A 17,066-nucleotide genomic window follows, 5' to 3' on the forward strand; every position below is an offset into this window, starting at 1 on the left:
AGTAGTCTGATTCAGTAATCTTTTTTTGTCGGTGGATTTTGCGGAGGGCCGCTCTTTCTCAAGTCTGCTCGGATGCAGACTTACATGGGACCAAAGCTTGCTGTATGTCATTAGAATGCCTTATTCTAGACAACTAACATGGGAAGTTTGGAAAATTCCATTACACCCAAAATATGTCTGTAAACAGCTTAGTGAATCGGGCCCATTGTATCTATGTTGTTCATAACCAATTAAATCAAGGGAATTCACAGAGGCTTTTCAGAATGTACAGCTACAGTTTATTCATTTCAATCTTCCGTCTCTTCTGAGGTTTCAATGTTTTGTTTTGCTTTTGAGGTCACGTACAGTGTGTGTGGGTGTGTGTGTGTGTGTGTGTGTGTGTGTGTGTGTGTGTGTGTGTGTGTGTGTGCGTGCGTGCGTGTGTGTGTTTTTGTTTGTTTGTGTGCGTGCGTGTGTGCACAAGTGTGTGTGTGTAAGTGTGTGTGCGCCTGTGTGTGTCTGTCTGTGTGCATGTGATCTGCTACTTCAGACCAGAGTGCCAGGGCCTTCACTGGGTTCCTTTGGGGTCACGTCTTGATTCTGCGTATGAGGAGGCTCCTGGTAGAGAGAGAACTCCATTGACCTGTTATAGAGAAAGACACAACTTTATCCAAGCTGCCCAATACAGTGGATAAATAAATACACTTTTCTAAACTAAATAACTTTAAATAATATATTTGGTTACAATGTTTTGGTTATGGTGATCATTATTAGTGTGGTTGCCCAGAGGGCAACCACACTAATACTGACTAATACAGACTATAGTAATTGGTCAACTTTATTTATTTATTCCGTATGAACCTTTGAGGATCCCTGTGACGTCAGGTGGGTCAATACATCATCATCATACTGTACTTATTGCAACAACACTTAGAATTCCCCAGAATTGAGCCTTTTTAGTTTACTCCCAAAGGCAAACAGGTGATGAACTAGAAATGCACAATTCTGGGGAATTGCAAGTGTGGTTGCACCGACGATTTCAAGCATTGAGTCTTGCATAAGTACAGTATGATGATGATGTATGATGATGATGTATTGAGTTTGACCAAAAGGTTTATACGGAATAAATAAATAATAATAATAAAGTCGGGCAATTACTCACACTAATAATCAATTAAAGCAGAGAAATGCTCACCTTCCATGTGGGTGACCATGGAAGCTGGCTGATTGGGGAATCTGAGATCTGTGGAGGTTCAGTGGATCACCTTGGACAGACTGAGACTGGTGCACCAGGGGATGGGGATGCGAGAGGCGAGAGATCCCTGCTTCCTGGCCCTTTCCAGCAGCAGGAGGGTAACCCAAGGCGTTCCTCAAATACCAGTCCCTCAGACCCTCCAGTGCCAGGGCTTTGTGCAGGCTCCGTGTGGAGTCTTCTGGGGTGGGGAGAGAAAACTGCGGGGGCCTGCGGTTGAAAGAAGTACCAGACAGCTCGGTCTGGTAGGGGTGCAAGTTCGGTATGGAGGAGGTGGTGGTGTCTGAAGCCGGAAGGGGAGACTCATAAGCTGAAAGCAAGATAGTATCCTGCTGGTGTTGCTGCTGCAAGGGAATGAATGGCCCACAGGATTTGGTTCTGGTAACTTTCACCCTCCGTGGCTCAGCCTGCGACCCTCTGATCACCATGGGGCTGTAAGGGGGTGCAGCGCTGGGGAGGTGCACCTGGGAGTGAGAGAAGCCGTTAGCATGTGGTGGAACTACTGCGGTGGCATGAGGAGAGGAGACTTCCTGCCAGATCCTGCCTGTGGACTGGTACAGGTGATGCTGCACTTGTATCCTCTGTTGCTTTCCCCAGATATAATCCATCAACAGTTCATTGTAGCCTCCCCCTGACCCTCTGCCACCCACAGATAGACGCATTTTCCCCTGTTCCACTGAGCCATCCATGTGTCTCTCTGGGCTCCCAAGGTGAATGTGCCGCAGTTTGCCATCTGTCAGAGTCTCTGAGCTCTTGTAGGGACCGCCCCTTGAGGGCATCCCATTTCTGGGGGCTGGATCATCAGGTAGGCTAGAGCGATCCAGCAGGGCCTCCGAACTATTGCTGCGCCTGGCACGGGAGCTGTAAGGGCAGCTTCGTCTATCAGAGGCGGAGCCCTCCTGTGCCAAGGGGATCATGTGAGGTACATCCAGGCTGCCAGACCACTGCTTCAGCACGTTCCCCCCCGATGGGTCCGATCTGACAGAGAGATTGAACACAAAGACTTCTTAGTCGATAAAGCAAGACATTGTATATTCACCAAAGGATTAACACATGATAACATAGCAGCGAAGAAGCTTTAAAGGGAAAACAATTAAAGGTGATATGGCAATATACGGATTATATAATGAAAAACTTTTTGAAATACAATATATATTTTCGCCATGAGGGTGGCCCCCTAGGAAAGGTCATGGGGTCACCAGTATCCCTAGGGTTCATCCTCCCACAAGACTTTGAGATATCTTGTGTGCATTTTGAAAACGATTTTGGGATTTAGCAGATGCTCTTTATTCAAAGCGACTTAAGTTACAAATTGCAATATCGCCTCGGAGTAAGAGGCATGAACCCTAGTCAACAAACAACAGGGTAATTGGTCACAGAGTACAAATAGCAGGTAGCAGGTAAACATAGAACCTAGCATCTGTCTAAACAACATGCTATCTAAATACAATTCTTAGTATTTGTGGACAAGCAAAAAGGAAAAAATATCATACATAGCATGTGTGAATATAAGTAGCATCTTTTTTAAAAAAAAGGCAACAAGTGATAAAGGGAAATGAGTGCTAGGGGGGTGAGGTGGAGTCTGAAGAGGTACATTTTCACAGTGGTGGAAAATGGGAAGTGCAGTCCTAACTTATAGGGGGAGATCATTCCACAGCTAAGACGCCTGGAGCATTTGCCTGGGCGTCATATGGAAGGGAGGGAACAGACATCCTCCTGATCTAAGTGTGCGGGAAAGGGTGTAGGGGTGGATCATGTCCTGGAGGTAGGGGGTGCCATGCCCTTGATTACCTTGTAGGTCATCACCAGTCTAAGAGTGGCGCTATAGCAGAAAGGTCATTGGGTCACCAAAATCAGTAGGGTTCATCCTGCACAGCAAATTCCATGAAAAGTCAGCCAGTAGTTTTCAAGATACATTGTTTGGGACCAAAGTGTTCAACATTACCATCTGTGAGACCAACCACTAGCGGGGCTAAACACACAAAACTATGTTTCACAGAAAATCAACTGGACTGGACTTTCTATGATCGATGATGATGAATGCCAAAATATAATTTCAAAATACCACAATGATATTGTATGTTACATACAGTAAAATAATGCATCCATTCTGAACAGAAGAAATCCTCAGTGTTAACATATATACTGTTACTTGTAACTAAGAGAGGGCACAAATGTAATGGTTACAATTGTAGACTCAAGTCAAGAGTACTGTGTGCTAGCCTCCACCACAGCTACAGTTGTGTTCTGTAGCTGTGGGGGTGTTACATGAGTCAGAGGCAGATTACCTGACAAGAACGCTGATGGGGGCAGTTCGGGCCAGCATAGGAGTGGCAGGAACACTTCTGCCTTCAACATTAGATGCACTCCTTGGTAAAGAATGACTCGGGCTATAAAAGAAAAATTGAGTTCAATAAGTCAGACATGACACCACAAGGTTGTATTTATCATTTGTCAGCTATAAATAGACGCACGCACGCACGCACGCACGCACGCACGCACGCACGCACGCACGCACACACACAAATTGTGTGACATGAAAGACGAACAGCACCTAACAGAGCTGGTGACAGAGTTGCGGCGTGTCCTCATCTCATAGTAGATCTCTACCGGTGAGAGCTTCCTGCTGATCCTGTGGTCAGGACTACCAAGGGTGAGGCGAGGTTGAGACAGAGAGCGTTTATCACCAGCCACACTGGGAGAGGACTCTTATGGGAGAACACAAAAGAAGAGATGCACACACAAGCAGATGACACATTAATCAGAATGAGAACGCATTTTATTGTCAGGTTTGCTTGCACATACAGTAAAGTAGTTTGTCTCTGTCAGGTTTGTGCATTAAACTGAAAGCATATAGAAACATTTGAATTATTTAATTAGTATATATATAGTAAGCAGAACATGGTATAAACTAGAAAAATCACACCTGTGTCTTATCATATCATTCTGGCAAATCACAATTTGCGTCTTCACTTTTCTGTCCTCACATTTTATCCTCAATATGTACTTTGCTCAGCCAATCAAATCATCGCTATGTGGTGCTCAGCCAATCAAATCATTGCTATGGGGTAGTGGTACACACAAACACACAAAGCTGGGCACAGGAGGGGCTAGCGCCTCTCAAAAAGTGCTCCTTGCAGCCAGGACCTACCAGGTCAGGTAGGTTAGGTCAGGTGGGCCAGAAATGTTCAGACAATCAGGATGGAATATGAAATATCAGACAGATCTGTCTTCATCACTTGACTATGCAAATATTGGGCCTGATTCACTAAGGTCATTTACACCCAGGTATAAATAAAGTGACCAAAGGAGGGTGTATTTTCTATATGCAAAAACCAACATGCAATTCATAGTTTGCGGGTGTATTTGTGTATTTATCTGTATTGTACACTGTAATGTAAACTAGAGGTTGGTATAATATCATAGATAGAATACATGTGTCACGCCCCACTCCTCTGCTTTTGTATTTGAGCCGTGACTATGGCCCCATACCCTGAACTCTTATTATGGCGTGACCATTTATGACATGACCATTTTGTGTTTAGTTCATGTTCTGTAATGCCTTGAATGTAATGCCTTGAATGTTAAAGAAAGCGCTTGTCATGTGTGTTGCCTTTGAACACTTATGACAGTCCTGAATCCTAATTAGGTTTTGGACTTATTCTGTATGTTCTGTATTTGGCCTTGTGTCTTGTTTTGTAAGTATTGTTCTGTGCTTTCCTGCCTCCTCTTGTTGGTGTTTCCTGTTCTGTCTTACCTACCTGATTATTGTATCCTAGTCACCTGTGTTCTGTTTGCCTACCCTGTGTTTGATTGTATTTTGAGTTCACCTGTGTCCTGTTACCCCTGTCTATTTAAGCCCTTTGTTTGCAGTGTGTCCTTGTTGGTCCGTAGACCTATGTCGAGTGAGTTTTGCGTCTGATGTTGCCTATGCTTTGCCTTTTGGAATACCCCTGATTTACAGTCAAATAAACACCTTGACGATAATCTACTCTGCACTGGTTACCTGCTTTTGGGTCCTACTCCGTAACTCATTCCTGACAACATGATAATATAAATTCACTATTACACCCTTTTACAATTACAATTGTTAATAGCACCTACAATCCTACAATTCAGTTAGTGCGAGTGATGAAATATTCATTATTAAGACCAAGATTTAATGAAATATATTTTTGATTGGGTTCAGGCAAGGCTTTACTCACCATTTTCATGTGATGTTGAATCAGATATGGAGCTCGTACTTTCTGACATTACAGTGTCCTCTACAAGACAACAGAAAAGTCAGTGAGGTCACATACAGAACAGATAGGATCAATTAAATTCAATCCAATTCAAACTGTATTCCAGACACACAGGGGGTACAGACACACATAAGAGTACTTACAAATCATCGAAACAAAATAAATAAATAAATAAAAACAGGGAAACATAAATAGAGGCTGACTCTCCAGTGTTTACGCAGCGTGCACAAGTACCGGAGACAGCTCTTCCCAGGATTGACTTTATCCTCAATAATACTGTTCCGGGACTCATCCAGGCGAGACATGAGTACCTTACAAAGAAGTGATTGGCACTGTGCCATCTAGGGACTATAAGTAGAATGCTCAGGGCATCGTGTGTGTGTGTGTGTGTGTGTGTGTGTGTGTGTGTGTGTGTGTGTGTGTGTGTCACAGTGTCAGTTGGGCTAACTGACACTGTGGAAAGAAACAACAGTCTGCTAGACGGTACAATCTTTGTCAAGTAGTACATTGTTGTTTTATTGGTTTTATTCTTTTAATTGTTTTCTTTCTAATAAAGTTGTCTTTTTCTTGTTCCCCCCCTCCCTGGCCCCCACACATGTAAAGCGTCTTTGAGTGTCATGAAAAGCGCTATATAAGTCCCAGATATTATTATTATTATGAATGACACCAATCACATCGTCATGAATGTGATTGTGCATATTATTTGAAACTAGGGCCATTACCGAGAAGTGCGCAGTGCGTTTGAGTTACAGTTACACAAACATAAAGCAGTCATGTTATGTATCCCCTGTGACTGTGAGTCACAGGCTGCCGTGACGCCACGTTAATGAGAGATAGGCTGGCAAGGCACTAAGGCAGTCATAATGTGAACGTTTATGGAGTGAATGATGAATGAATGCATGAAGGCTGGTGTGTGCTGGGATGCTCCGATGTCCCGGTAGAACAAATAAATCCACAGCATGAAGATCATTTGTGCTGGGCACAGGTTTGTAGCGTCGGGTTTGTACATATTTCCAGAGGACTCACTGTCCATGAAAATATTACAGCACCGCCGGTTCTGAGTATCAAAAAAGATCTTGCATAAGCGCTTGTCATTGTCACTGCCAACTACCACACTGCTGCCCCTGGACTGGAGGGTGTAAACAGCCATGTGTCTCGTCTGACACACATAGAGTCAGCAGGTGCTACTTTTCACCAGAGCCATAGAGTAAGACAAAGTTATGACAACTCAGTTCACTTCATGGGGCCAGTCCAATGGCGGCTTTTCTACATAGACTTCTATTGGCGAAGAGCATAGCAAACAGTGAGTCCTGGACCGGTTGGCAGAAATGCATTGGACTCAGGCAACAGCCCAGCTTTAATGATCTTAATCCCTTTATTTTAGATTGTTTTTTAGTAATAGTACAACATAAACATTACAGAGACTTTAGTTGTTATTGTACAATACTTTAAAACAGTTGTCATGTTGCACAGTGCACACATGCCTAAAGTTGCTCTTATTTGCGCTGCCCTCGTTGAAAACAAATTAAACAATGTATTTCCAAAACCAGCTTGTCCCAGTTCAGGCTGCATGAACAGTGCTCGAGCACTCAGTTTTCTGCCCCCTCAATGTCGTAACTCTGTCTTCAGTGGCGTGCACAGATAGACACTAGGGGGTGCTAGAGCACCCCCTGCCCTTTTGGCAATGTGCCCTTTCAGGAAAAAAAAAAGTTACACTGTACAGTATGTGGACCATGGTAACATTGATCAATTCTTGATAAAAAGCTTCTAATATATTATTTAGGCCCCACAATCTATAAATCTCACACTATTAAGGCAACCGGCCGGTTCCACGCGCTGCACAAAGTGCCCTTTTTTTCCACTGCCCCTCTAAATGTCTGTGCACGCCACTGTCTGTCTTACTCTATGGCTGTGCTTTTCACCAGACAGCTTTTCACTAGGAGAGCATAATACATGTGGAGGTTCATGCTATTTCCCCCACGTCCCCTCCCTGCTAAACAGGCTCAGCAACCACCTAGCAGGGTTTGCAAACAAGGGCATGATCCCATAACAACTCTATGAACCATTTATACTCGACATAAAATACGCATAAGGGCGCACAGGGCGTCTTCTCTCCATCAGCTGGAAGAAGCCCCAGGTCTGTCTGTCTGTATGTCTGTCTGTCATCGGTCTCTGTTCTGTTGTGTTGTTGTTTTTAACATGGTGCGTGACTGCATGCACCTGGTGCACAAAGCCACACTGACTAGTCGGGACTGAGTGCTTTCTTTTTCTCCCAAATGAAATCAGTGTGTGTCGCAGGTCCCATGCTAGCATTACCTACCACTCCAGGGTCATAGCTCCTTGCTGTAGGCTTGCAGGTAGCAGGTGATTCGGTGTTAGTACAAAGAACTGAACGACTGAGCTACTGTACATTGGGGGTGTCAATTCACATCTGTGTGTGGAATTTATCGCATTTGGAAAGCTCCAGTTGATGTAAATTATACCAGCTACACCAGATATTGCGCAATATTGCGCAATATTGTAGTGGCTAGCTGCAGCGACAATGACACACATTAATCCAGACATGATGAACAGTACTCAAAAACACATTTTTGTTTTCAAGCATTCAGCAGTGACAACTTTTGAGGCAAATGTAACCACTTGAACCCCATCATCCATTTTCTGGGAGAAACATTAACCAAATATAACCAATCTTGTTGGCACAACAAGCTCACACAACGTGACGCAGTTGCAGTTTTAGATCGGCATTTTTTTGCAAAGAGAATTGGTGTAGACAAAAGCAGTCCAAGTACAGAGACAATTCAGGTCCAGTTTACCAAGTCCAGAGGATTTAAGTGGTTAACATGTGGCCTTACCTGTATGGCACCCCCGATGGACTGTCCTCTTGCTGTTTGGCACATATCGGTCTGATTCAGCATGTCTGTATAAAGCACCAGTGAAGAGGGCTTTCATCTGTCTTCTTTGGCCAGATTCATCCTGTGCAGAACAGCATACAAGAGCATGCACGTGAGGAGGAATTATAGATGATACTATATTGTATTATGGCTGTTTATATTTAACCTTTATATTTTACCATCAATTATAGTACTTATATAATACATTATGATATGACAGGATATTTGCTACAGATTGATTGATTTAAATATTTATTAACAGTTTGCAGAATTACAGTACATTTCAAGCACAAACTCAATACAAAGACTGTTAACTGTGAGTGGTCGACCCAATTAAGCATTACACTTGTTTACAAGAGGGTCAACCTTGTTCAATTCATCAAAACATTTAGAAACGTTCAAATAGACACTTCTATATAGTCAAAGAACAGAACAGCAATTCATCATAAAGGAGGTAAAAAGGGAAAAGAAACATATACAGTGAGGGGAAAAAGGGGTGGGGGGGATTCAGATTTTATGGGGGCAATTTCGAATTGCAGCCGTCCGTAGGTGCCCTTTGAGAGCGGTTTTGAAGGAGTCAAATGGGATTTGCATGTCTTAATGACTGTTGGTAGGGCGTTCCACATTTTGGTGGCATAGGAGCGAAAAGAATTTAGTCCCTTGTTTGTGCCGAATCTGGGTTGTACATGGTTCGTTGCACTCCCTCTGGTGTTGTGGGTGTGGACTCTGTTAACATTAAGGAAGTATCTAGACAGGTACATGGGTATCTTGGTGGTGTATCGAATCTTGTGGACCAGACCCATTGCAAGATGCAATGATAGAGATAAAGATAAAGATAATAATACCTGGGCACTTCAGGAGAGACTACCTAGAATAGATAAAATATACTGGAGCACTCGACTGGTCTGCACGTATTTGTTTTTTAATCTGAAGAAGACACAATTCGAAATGTCAATTACCCCTGCAACAATAAAACTTGTGCAGACTAAAAAGAATCCTGGGAATTGCACTTGTCCTATGTATAAATAGAAATGCTGTCTATACTGTACTGCTTTTTCCAAATAAAATAAATATTATAAAATAAATAAAAACTTGTGCAGACCAGTCGAGTGCTCCAGTATATTTTATTTGGGTAGTCTCTCCTGTGCCCACTGCCCAGGAGGTATTATTATTTTCTCTGATACAAGTTGTCACTGTTGAGCACCGATGAGCCCTTTATACCTTTTTCTGGCTGAAGCGCACAGGACTTCTCGCTTATAGGGGCCAAGATGTCTCTACTAGGCCTGATAGCTATTGTTTTTGGTACAGCGGCTACAGCCTGTCTGTTCTGGTTCAGCTTGTAGCTGCTAGTATAACTATGGTCTGAGCCCTATGCTCGTTGGCAGAACTACCTTACCACCGATCTGTGCCAGACTGTGTGTCTAACGTACTCGTCCTCCCCATGATATCATGTACATTAAAGCATATCCATCACCATCTAGAATATTGTCTCGCATTACACTAGTGACCCTAGTTCACTCTTACTTCTGCCTTGGTGTTGGGTGACAGGCAAGCCCTGCGCTGCACCACTGGGGGTCTCTCTCCTGTTTCCAGAGGGAAAGCATGTGGTAGCTTCCCTGTCAGCTCCTGTCGAGGACACACATTTATATATTCACAAGGTGGATATTTTACTTTCACATGGGGAGAGGGTGGGGGGCTACCATGTGAATATGGTCATATCTTCCTATAATTGAGATTCATTCATGTATTGCAAAACGCTACATGATACGTTAATTATAACCGTAAACAGGCTCAAACACGTGTTTGCAATTTAGCTGCATTTACTGTACAGCAGGGAACAGTTAAATGCATGCAGACTTTGCAGAGACAGATTGAGAGGGACCATACTGAAGAAAATAGGGATGTGTGTGTGAGACAGCTGTCAATGAAAAGCTGAGGCAGCTGCAGCCTTGTACTGTACGTATTACTGGCATGGCCTCTAGAGAAATCACGCAAACACTGACATTCAGCACATTCCTTTTTTGAGTGATGAAGCACTAGACAATAACTTTGCTTTCCAACAAGTTGCTACATACTGTATTTCTATGGTAATATGACCACTGAGCAGCCAAGCTCAGCATCTCAGATTCCTCTGTTTGTCTACACTACAAAGGAAGCAATCACAATACAAAACACACAATGTCAATAAGCACGTCACGTTGGTCACTGATACATGTGAGGTGTGTACTGTAGTCCTTGCCCTGTAGACCAGGGGTTCTCAACCCGTGGGTCGCGACCCCTCGGGGGGTCGCCAAATTATTTTAGGGGGTCCCCAAATTATTTTCAAAAAAAAAAAAAAAATGTTTTTTAAATTTTATTTTCACGATTTTTCAAAAATAGCAGACCTACAAGCTCGTAGCGCGCCACTCGGTGGCGCGCTATGAGCTTGTAGATCTGCTATTTTTCAATAGCTAAATTATAACAATGCTTAAAACACCAAAAGGGGTTCCCACCCAAAATGGTTTAAGGTTATTGTAGCAGTCAATTTATATTGGGGGTCGGGAGGGGGCGGGGCGGGGGTCCCGAGACATTGCCAAAGCATTTCCGGGGGTCCCCGGCCAAAAACGTTGAGAACCCCTGCTGTAGACAGATAAACAGACAAATACTGACCGCCTCATGCAAGCAAACTTGTTTGAGCTCTCCCACTCGGCTGTTGAGGAGTGCTTCCAGGACCTGCTTTCTCTCCTGTAGCGCTGCAACACGCTCTGCCTGCAGTTTGCTGTCCTGGCAGCCATGAACATCTGCACAAGAAAAGACATCCATGAATCATCTCTAGAAAGAAATTGTTATTACATTACATTAACATTACATTTACAATATATATATATATATATAGCTGAAAAATATACGTAAATTACATTAACTATATATATATATATATATAGTTAATGTAATTTACGTATATTTTTCAGCTTCATGTGTTCCTCTTCAGTGAATGTGATTCAGTATTCAACTATTCACAGTCACTCACTCATCTGATATGATTATCTGTCAGCTGTGGCTGCATGAGATGAGAACAAGCACTCCTCACACATATGTTATTTCTTTCAGCTGGATGCTCCCCATCATTTCTAAACTGCCAGGAAACTCATTCTGAAAGAAACTGATTCTTTGTTCGGGCCATCTCGGGCTTGTCCAGGCGAAACAACTAAACAACGCTGTCTGTCCACAGGGCGTTGGTGCAAACTAAATCAAGATGTTCCCGTTGGAACGTTGCCAATACTTCAGGAAAAATAAGCAATATGACTCACCTGGAGCCCCTAAGCCCATGGATGTGATCATGTGTCCTTTGACCTCCATGTGATGTAATTCAGGGGACTTTACAACTCAGCGCTCCCAGCACAAGCCCTCACCTGATGAGATAGATGCAGAGCTTTAGCGTTGCAGCTGGGCCAGATCAGCAGAAACCACATTAAAGTGTAAATGTGTGTGTTCCCCTAACCTTGCAGTCTCAGCCATGTGTTTTGTTGTGGTGTAGACTGGCCATTTCACTTCCAGCAAGTCAGCAGATGATATGGGTGTCTCCCAACAGATTATCCCAGATACCACTAGGAGGAGCCACTGCACTCCTCTTCAGAAGACACTGAAAACAATATTGTTGAATAGATATTGATATCATTGGCTAGGATATTCATAAAATATATAGTGATAGACACTCTATACATGTAGGAAGAACATTGATCAAAATATGGCAATTAATAGCATTGCATTATTACTTTGAACTCAGAACTAATTTTAAATATTAACTTTCTTTATTTTCTTCCTTTTGTTTACAATAAATCTATTTGAAATATGGGAGAGATGCCCACTTACATCTTTTAAAATTACATGTGATAATAAAGTAAAAATAAAAATAAAACATTCTTGGAAATGTGCAGTCAACCAGTCTCTCAAAACAGGAAATTACTGTTCATCGAATGGTTGAATCTAATCATAATTTACCTTCTAAAATTAACATCCTATGCAATTACCAACCAGTTCATTTGGAAAATGGAAGTGAAAAGAGAAAGAGACAGGCATGGTGAATAATTTATAGAAAAAGAAAACCTAAACCATGTGTTACGTCTCAATAGCTCAACAGGTACAAGAACAAAAGATGCAATTGAGCCACGGGATTAGCAGTAAAGAGAAAGACAAGGGACATTTACAGGGACAACAAGATATAAATAAATAACGATTGACGGTTGATCCTCAGATTTTCTGGTGTCATAGATATCAGGGTTATCTTGTCATACAATGTACTTTATATGGCCTGGCTGAAAGCAGGGTATAAATCGACATCTATGTCTGAATTATATTGATTACATTACTCAATTTCTGCTAATCGTGTCCACTTATCTGTGATATTTATAGTGACCAGGGAAATCAAATTACTGTCTAGGTCTAACAAACAAAACATCCCCATCATGGAAATGTAAGAAATATTGAAATATTTGACTCAATAAAGGAATGTTTTGTCCCAATTTTCAAACTCTGACAACAAAACACCAATCTATCTTAACTCCTCTGTGTTACCTGAGTAATGTGTTTTTGTTTCAGTCACACTTTTCCCCACATTGACAGAGGTTCATTTACAACTACACTCTTCCACTGTCACTGTATAGAAACACAAGACCCAAAAATAGCAATGCTGTTTGATTTTCTCTCAGCACTACAAATCGTTGCCGTGAGGAAGTATCACGTTCTCTTCTTGCTTGTCTAGTACATAATAAAACAATTCCATCTAAACCACAAACCACAAATCCATAAATGGAAAGCCTCAATAGGCTAAATGTAACCAAACCATGTAAAGAAAATAAATTGAAAACAAAACGTTTAACTACCACTTGTCTTAATGTGATTTTGAGACACCAGAGTAACTGTCTACTCTGAACTGAACAGGTTTCATGACTAACATTCACTGACCAATGTCTGCATCAATAAAAGGGGGCCTTCTGTTTTCTTATCTTAAGCCATAACACTAAAAGAATACCAAACGACTCGCCCCTTTACCAACTCGCCCCCGCTAAGTGTTTTAATGTAGTTAACAGTTAATTTAGTATTTCCCTCCCTCTCTGAAATCTGAAATTATCTTGTATACAGATTTATTTGATTGTATAGTAGTCGATCTCTATACTCTGTAAAATTAAGAAAGAATAACATGACACAGAGGCGGTGACTGCTTAATTAAGTTAATTTAGCACCTTCTAGCAGTTAATTTCGTTTTATTAAACACATTTCTTCCATGTAGCCCATGTTTTGTAATGGAATCATCATGCTATTATGCCCGTGGATATACAGAGTGAACTTAACAATGATAAATGAATATGATAATACCTTTTATATAATCACCAACATGAATTATGTTTGTTATTTACAGCTAGGTAGAGTAGTGGGGCGAGATGGAAAAGGGGCGACCGTACTGTTACCCACTAAAAGATGGGGGGGGGGGGGGGGGGGGGGTTCTGCTCCGTTTGCAATGGGTCCTGTCTTAGAACTGAACCAGTAGCTGCTGTTTGCTCGTGTTGCCTGTGAAAACCCCAGTGTGTGTGACCTCCCATTGACAGACAAGTAGGAGCCCTTTAAGCAAACAACTGCCGGTATTATGGCTCTAACTGTTGGTCAGACAAAGTCAGTCACATAAACCTCACCACACAGGAGTCCCAAGTCACTGATCAAAATTCTTGATTTAATGTAATCTAATATGCCAATTAAGAATTACCTATTCAGCAGTAGGAGGCCAAGAAGCCGGCCTGGCCACTGAGCAGGTCAGTCATGACAAGACAAGACAAGACAAACATAGACATTTGGTTGGCATTTGGCTTCTGTGCTACTGCTAGTCACCTGATTGCCGCATGGGGCCAATTTAAGGCAGCCATGCCTGAACTAGGTTCCAACCACAACAACAAACATTTGCGTGGCAAAGTAGTGGTTCTTTACTCACTCGCTGAAATCTACATTGGCTTTGTGACTCCAATTGTATTTAATAACAAATAGCATCTGTGCGCTAGTGAAGGTCAGAAAAACACCAATTGTACCTGTTTTCACATACTCAAGCAAACTACACACCTGATAAGATGACTGATCTAACCAGTCAATGTTGGCTAAAACATCTGGTATCCAGATGTGCGATTTACTACAGGTAGAACAACACAGAACTGCATCACATTCCAGAGAGCAGCTTCTGGGAAAGAAGGCAGGACAATGAGGAATCTGATGAACAGAATCACAGAGCACAACATCAAAGACATGATTATGGGGTGAAAGTGGCACCATAAATGGTTTAAGTAACGTGTAAGAAAGCAGTAGAATCAAACATGTGTTGACTTAACATATGTAGGGAATGAGAGTGGATGGTGATATAGATAGCACTTTCGAGAGGCATGCTGATTAAAACATGAGCTGTGCAGTGAGAGCGGGCTGCCCCTGTGCAGATCGCATCACACGAATGCAAATGAGGGAGCGGTTTAATATTCAGGTCCGGCGGGCTAAACACCCACGCCTTTAAGGTACTGTAGGTCCTTTCCCCTACCATGTTTTCATAAGGAACCAAAATACTCCCCTGGTTTAATAGATTGAGATATTATCCTGCCACGATAAACCCCTGTAGGCAATACACTTCTAGTTTTCAAAGGGAGAGAATATCACTCAGGCCACTTCCAGCACTTCAAGAGACACAGCTTGTCTTTTGTATTCCTTTATCTGCCCCTCTCATCCTATGAATAGCTTAATTTATCCAACCTGTTGGAGTGGGTAGTGGATCAATTCTTGACATCCAAAGCATACTTCTGTATATGTGTTACTTTGTACAGTATTATCTATTAATCGCTTACATTCAACAGGCAGGAGAGCAGACTGGAACAGGTTTTAGACCATTTGACACATTGAAAGAGCAGCTGAAATATCACCACTACCTTGGCATAGACAGGTGAGACTGCAGCCCTCTTGTTGACTGCTGGGTGTTGACACAGCTGTCACTGTTGTGAACTTACACATGGCAACTACATCAAGCCTACAACGCTACAGATTATAGTTAGATAATAGTTGGAGACACATGACATGAGGGTTCAATAACCATTTCAAAATCTGAGAAGTCAAAAGCAGGCATCACACATCACCACAAAAATACCAACAACTTTTCAATATACTCTACTATACTTCTCTGAGTGTTTCTTTTTTTTTTTTTAAAGACTAGAAAACAATGGTGCTTGAGAAACTACTGTGTCCTTTCCCTGTATTATCTCTCTGCCGTTCAAAGTCCAACTCCAAGAGGTTCTAGTATGCGTATGGATGAACTGTGAGGGTGATAATCACAGCATCATACACGGTGAAATCCATTGTTAATTTAAGTCTGAGTGTAAAATCAAGAGTGATATCACTTTCAACCTGGAGTCCCTATTTTGGGCATAGACATTAGACAATGTGTTCTTTTATTTATTTCTTTCAAAGAAATAAAATAAATAAAGGCTGTTGAGCTTGTAGATCAGCAAGTTTGACTACTTTTGCACAAATTTTTGTCATTGACTGAAGTGTAGAATGTGTGTCTAAACACCTGAAAACATAATGGAGGGAGGGTTTCTCCATTAAGGGATCAGTTAGGTCCATGGGGCATATGAAGCCTATATACAGTGCTGAGGATTTACTACTTGTGCTCCCTCCAACTCCAACTGCCCAATCAGCAGCAGAGAAGGGCAGGGGGCTTATGGGAGGTCAGGTGACCTTTCATAACCCCCCAACCCCACCTCCTCCTCACTAATATAATCTCCTCTCAGTGCATCCCTGAAATACTGGTTTATAACATGTATATCAGTACAGACCACAGGGACACTTGCCTTGTGCTGTCCAATCATATAGGCAGGATAACTGTCCTGAATCTCTTTCTCACCTTGCCCTTGACACTCACCTTTGCAGGTTTGACATGATGACTACCACCGGGTGAAACAAAGCAATCTTGGTGAATGCTATCCACCTGGACTCTGCTAAACTGGTGTGTGTGTGTGTGTGTGTGTGTGTGTGTGTGTGTGTGTGTGTGTGTGTGTGTGTGTGTGTGTGTGTGTGTGTGTGTGTGTGTGTGTGTGTGTGTGTCTGTGTGTGCGTGCGTGTGTGTGCGTGCGTGTGTGCGTGCGTCGTGCGTGCGTGTCTGTGTGTGTGCGTGTGTGTGTGTGTGTAAGTGTGTGTGTGTCTCCAATAAAGAATGGAATGTGGTTCTAATGTCCATGGGATTATACCTATACTGTTTCCCTTTGCTCTGTAACACCTGGAGGGATTTCTGTATGTGTTCCAAAGGCTTTCCCTGTCCCAGCCATTCAAAACCCTATTGCACTGTGGTTGTAATCCGCACTGTTGATTTTGGAGGGAGTCTATGTTTGTGCAACCACAGACAGTTTGACAACTATAGACCTTATTATATTGTTATATTGTAATATAATTAAATGTATAAATATCCAGGTGCATATTGTATCAATTAAATATTTAGCTTTTTCAAAACATTCTGTCAGTCCAGATGTTACACACAGAATTGTACTAGTTTCTGCCTTTGTTTGTTCTTGTTTATACTTTCTGAATGTCTTGTGTTGTATGTTCCCTGTTATATTTTATACTGTATAGTGTCCTTGGGTTCCTAGAAAGGTATTTCAAATGAAATGTAGAATTATTATTACATGTTCATCCCTTTTAATT

General features: G+C 42.1%; 1 protein-coding gene across 2 annotated transcripts; it reads right to left on the reverse strand.

Annotated features, from left to right (window-relative positions):
• Positions 1-253: 253 nt before the first annotated feature.
• Positions 254-11,742, reverse strand: ccdc120b (coiled-coil domain containing 120b). 2 transcript variants are annotated; one of them, XM_079511002.1, is made up of 9 exons: positions 11,660-11,742; positions 11,019-11,149; positions 9,894-9,995; positions 8,331-8,451; positions 5,437-5,496; positions 3,786-3,939; positions 3,520-3,621; positions 1,175-2,209; positions 254-622 (listed from the first exon to the last, which is right to left on the reverse strand). In XM_079511002.1, exons 1-9 carry the CDS (start codon positions 11,706-11,708, stop codon positions 526-528), a joined length of 1,851 nt encoding a protein of 616 aa, XP_079367128.1. In that variant the 5' UTR covers positions 11,709-11,742; the 3' UTR covers positions 254-525. The 2 variants fall into 2 exon arrangements, with proteins under 2 accessions (XP_079367128.1, XP_079367129.1); XM_079511003.1 differs by lacking the exons at positions 8,331-8,451; positions 9,894-9,995; positions 11,019-11,149; positions 11,660-11,742 and adding an exon at positions 5,710-5,770.
• Between the last annotated feature and the right edge of the window lie 5,324 nt (positions 11,743-17,066).

The sequence above is a fragment of the Electrona antarctica genome (genome assembly GCF_951216825.1).
Source record: "Electrona antarctica genome assembly, chromosome: 9".
Taxonomy (NCBI): Eukaryota; Metazoa; Chordata; class Actinopteri; order Myctophiformes; family Myctophidae; genus Electrona; species Electrona antarctica.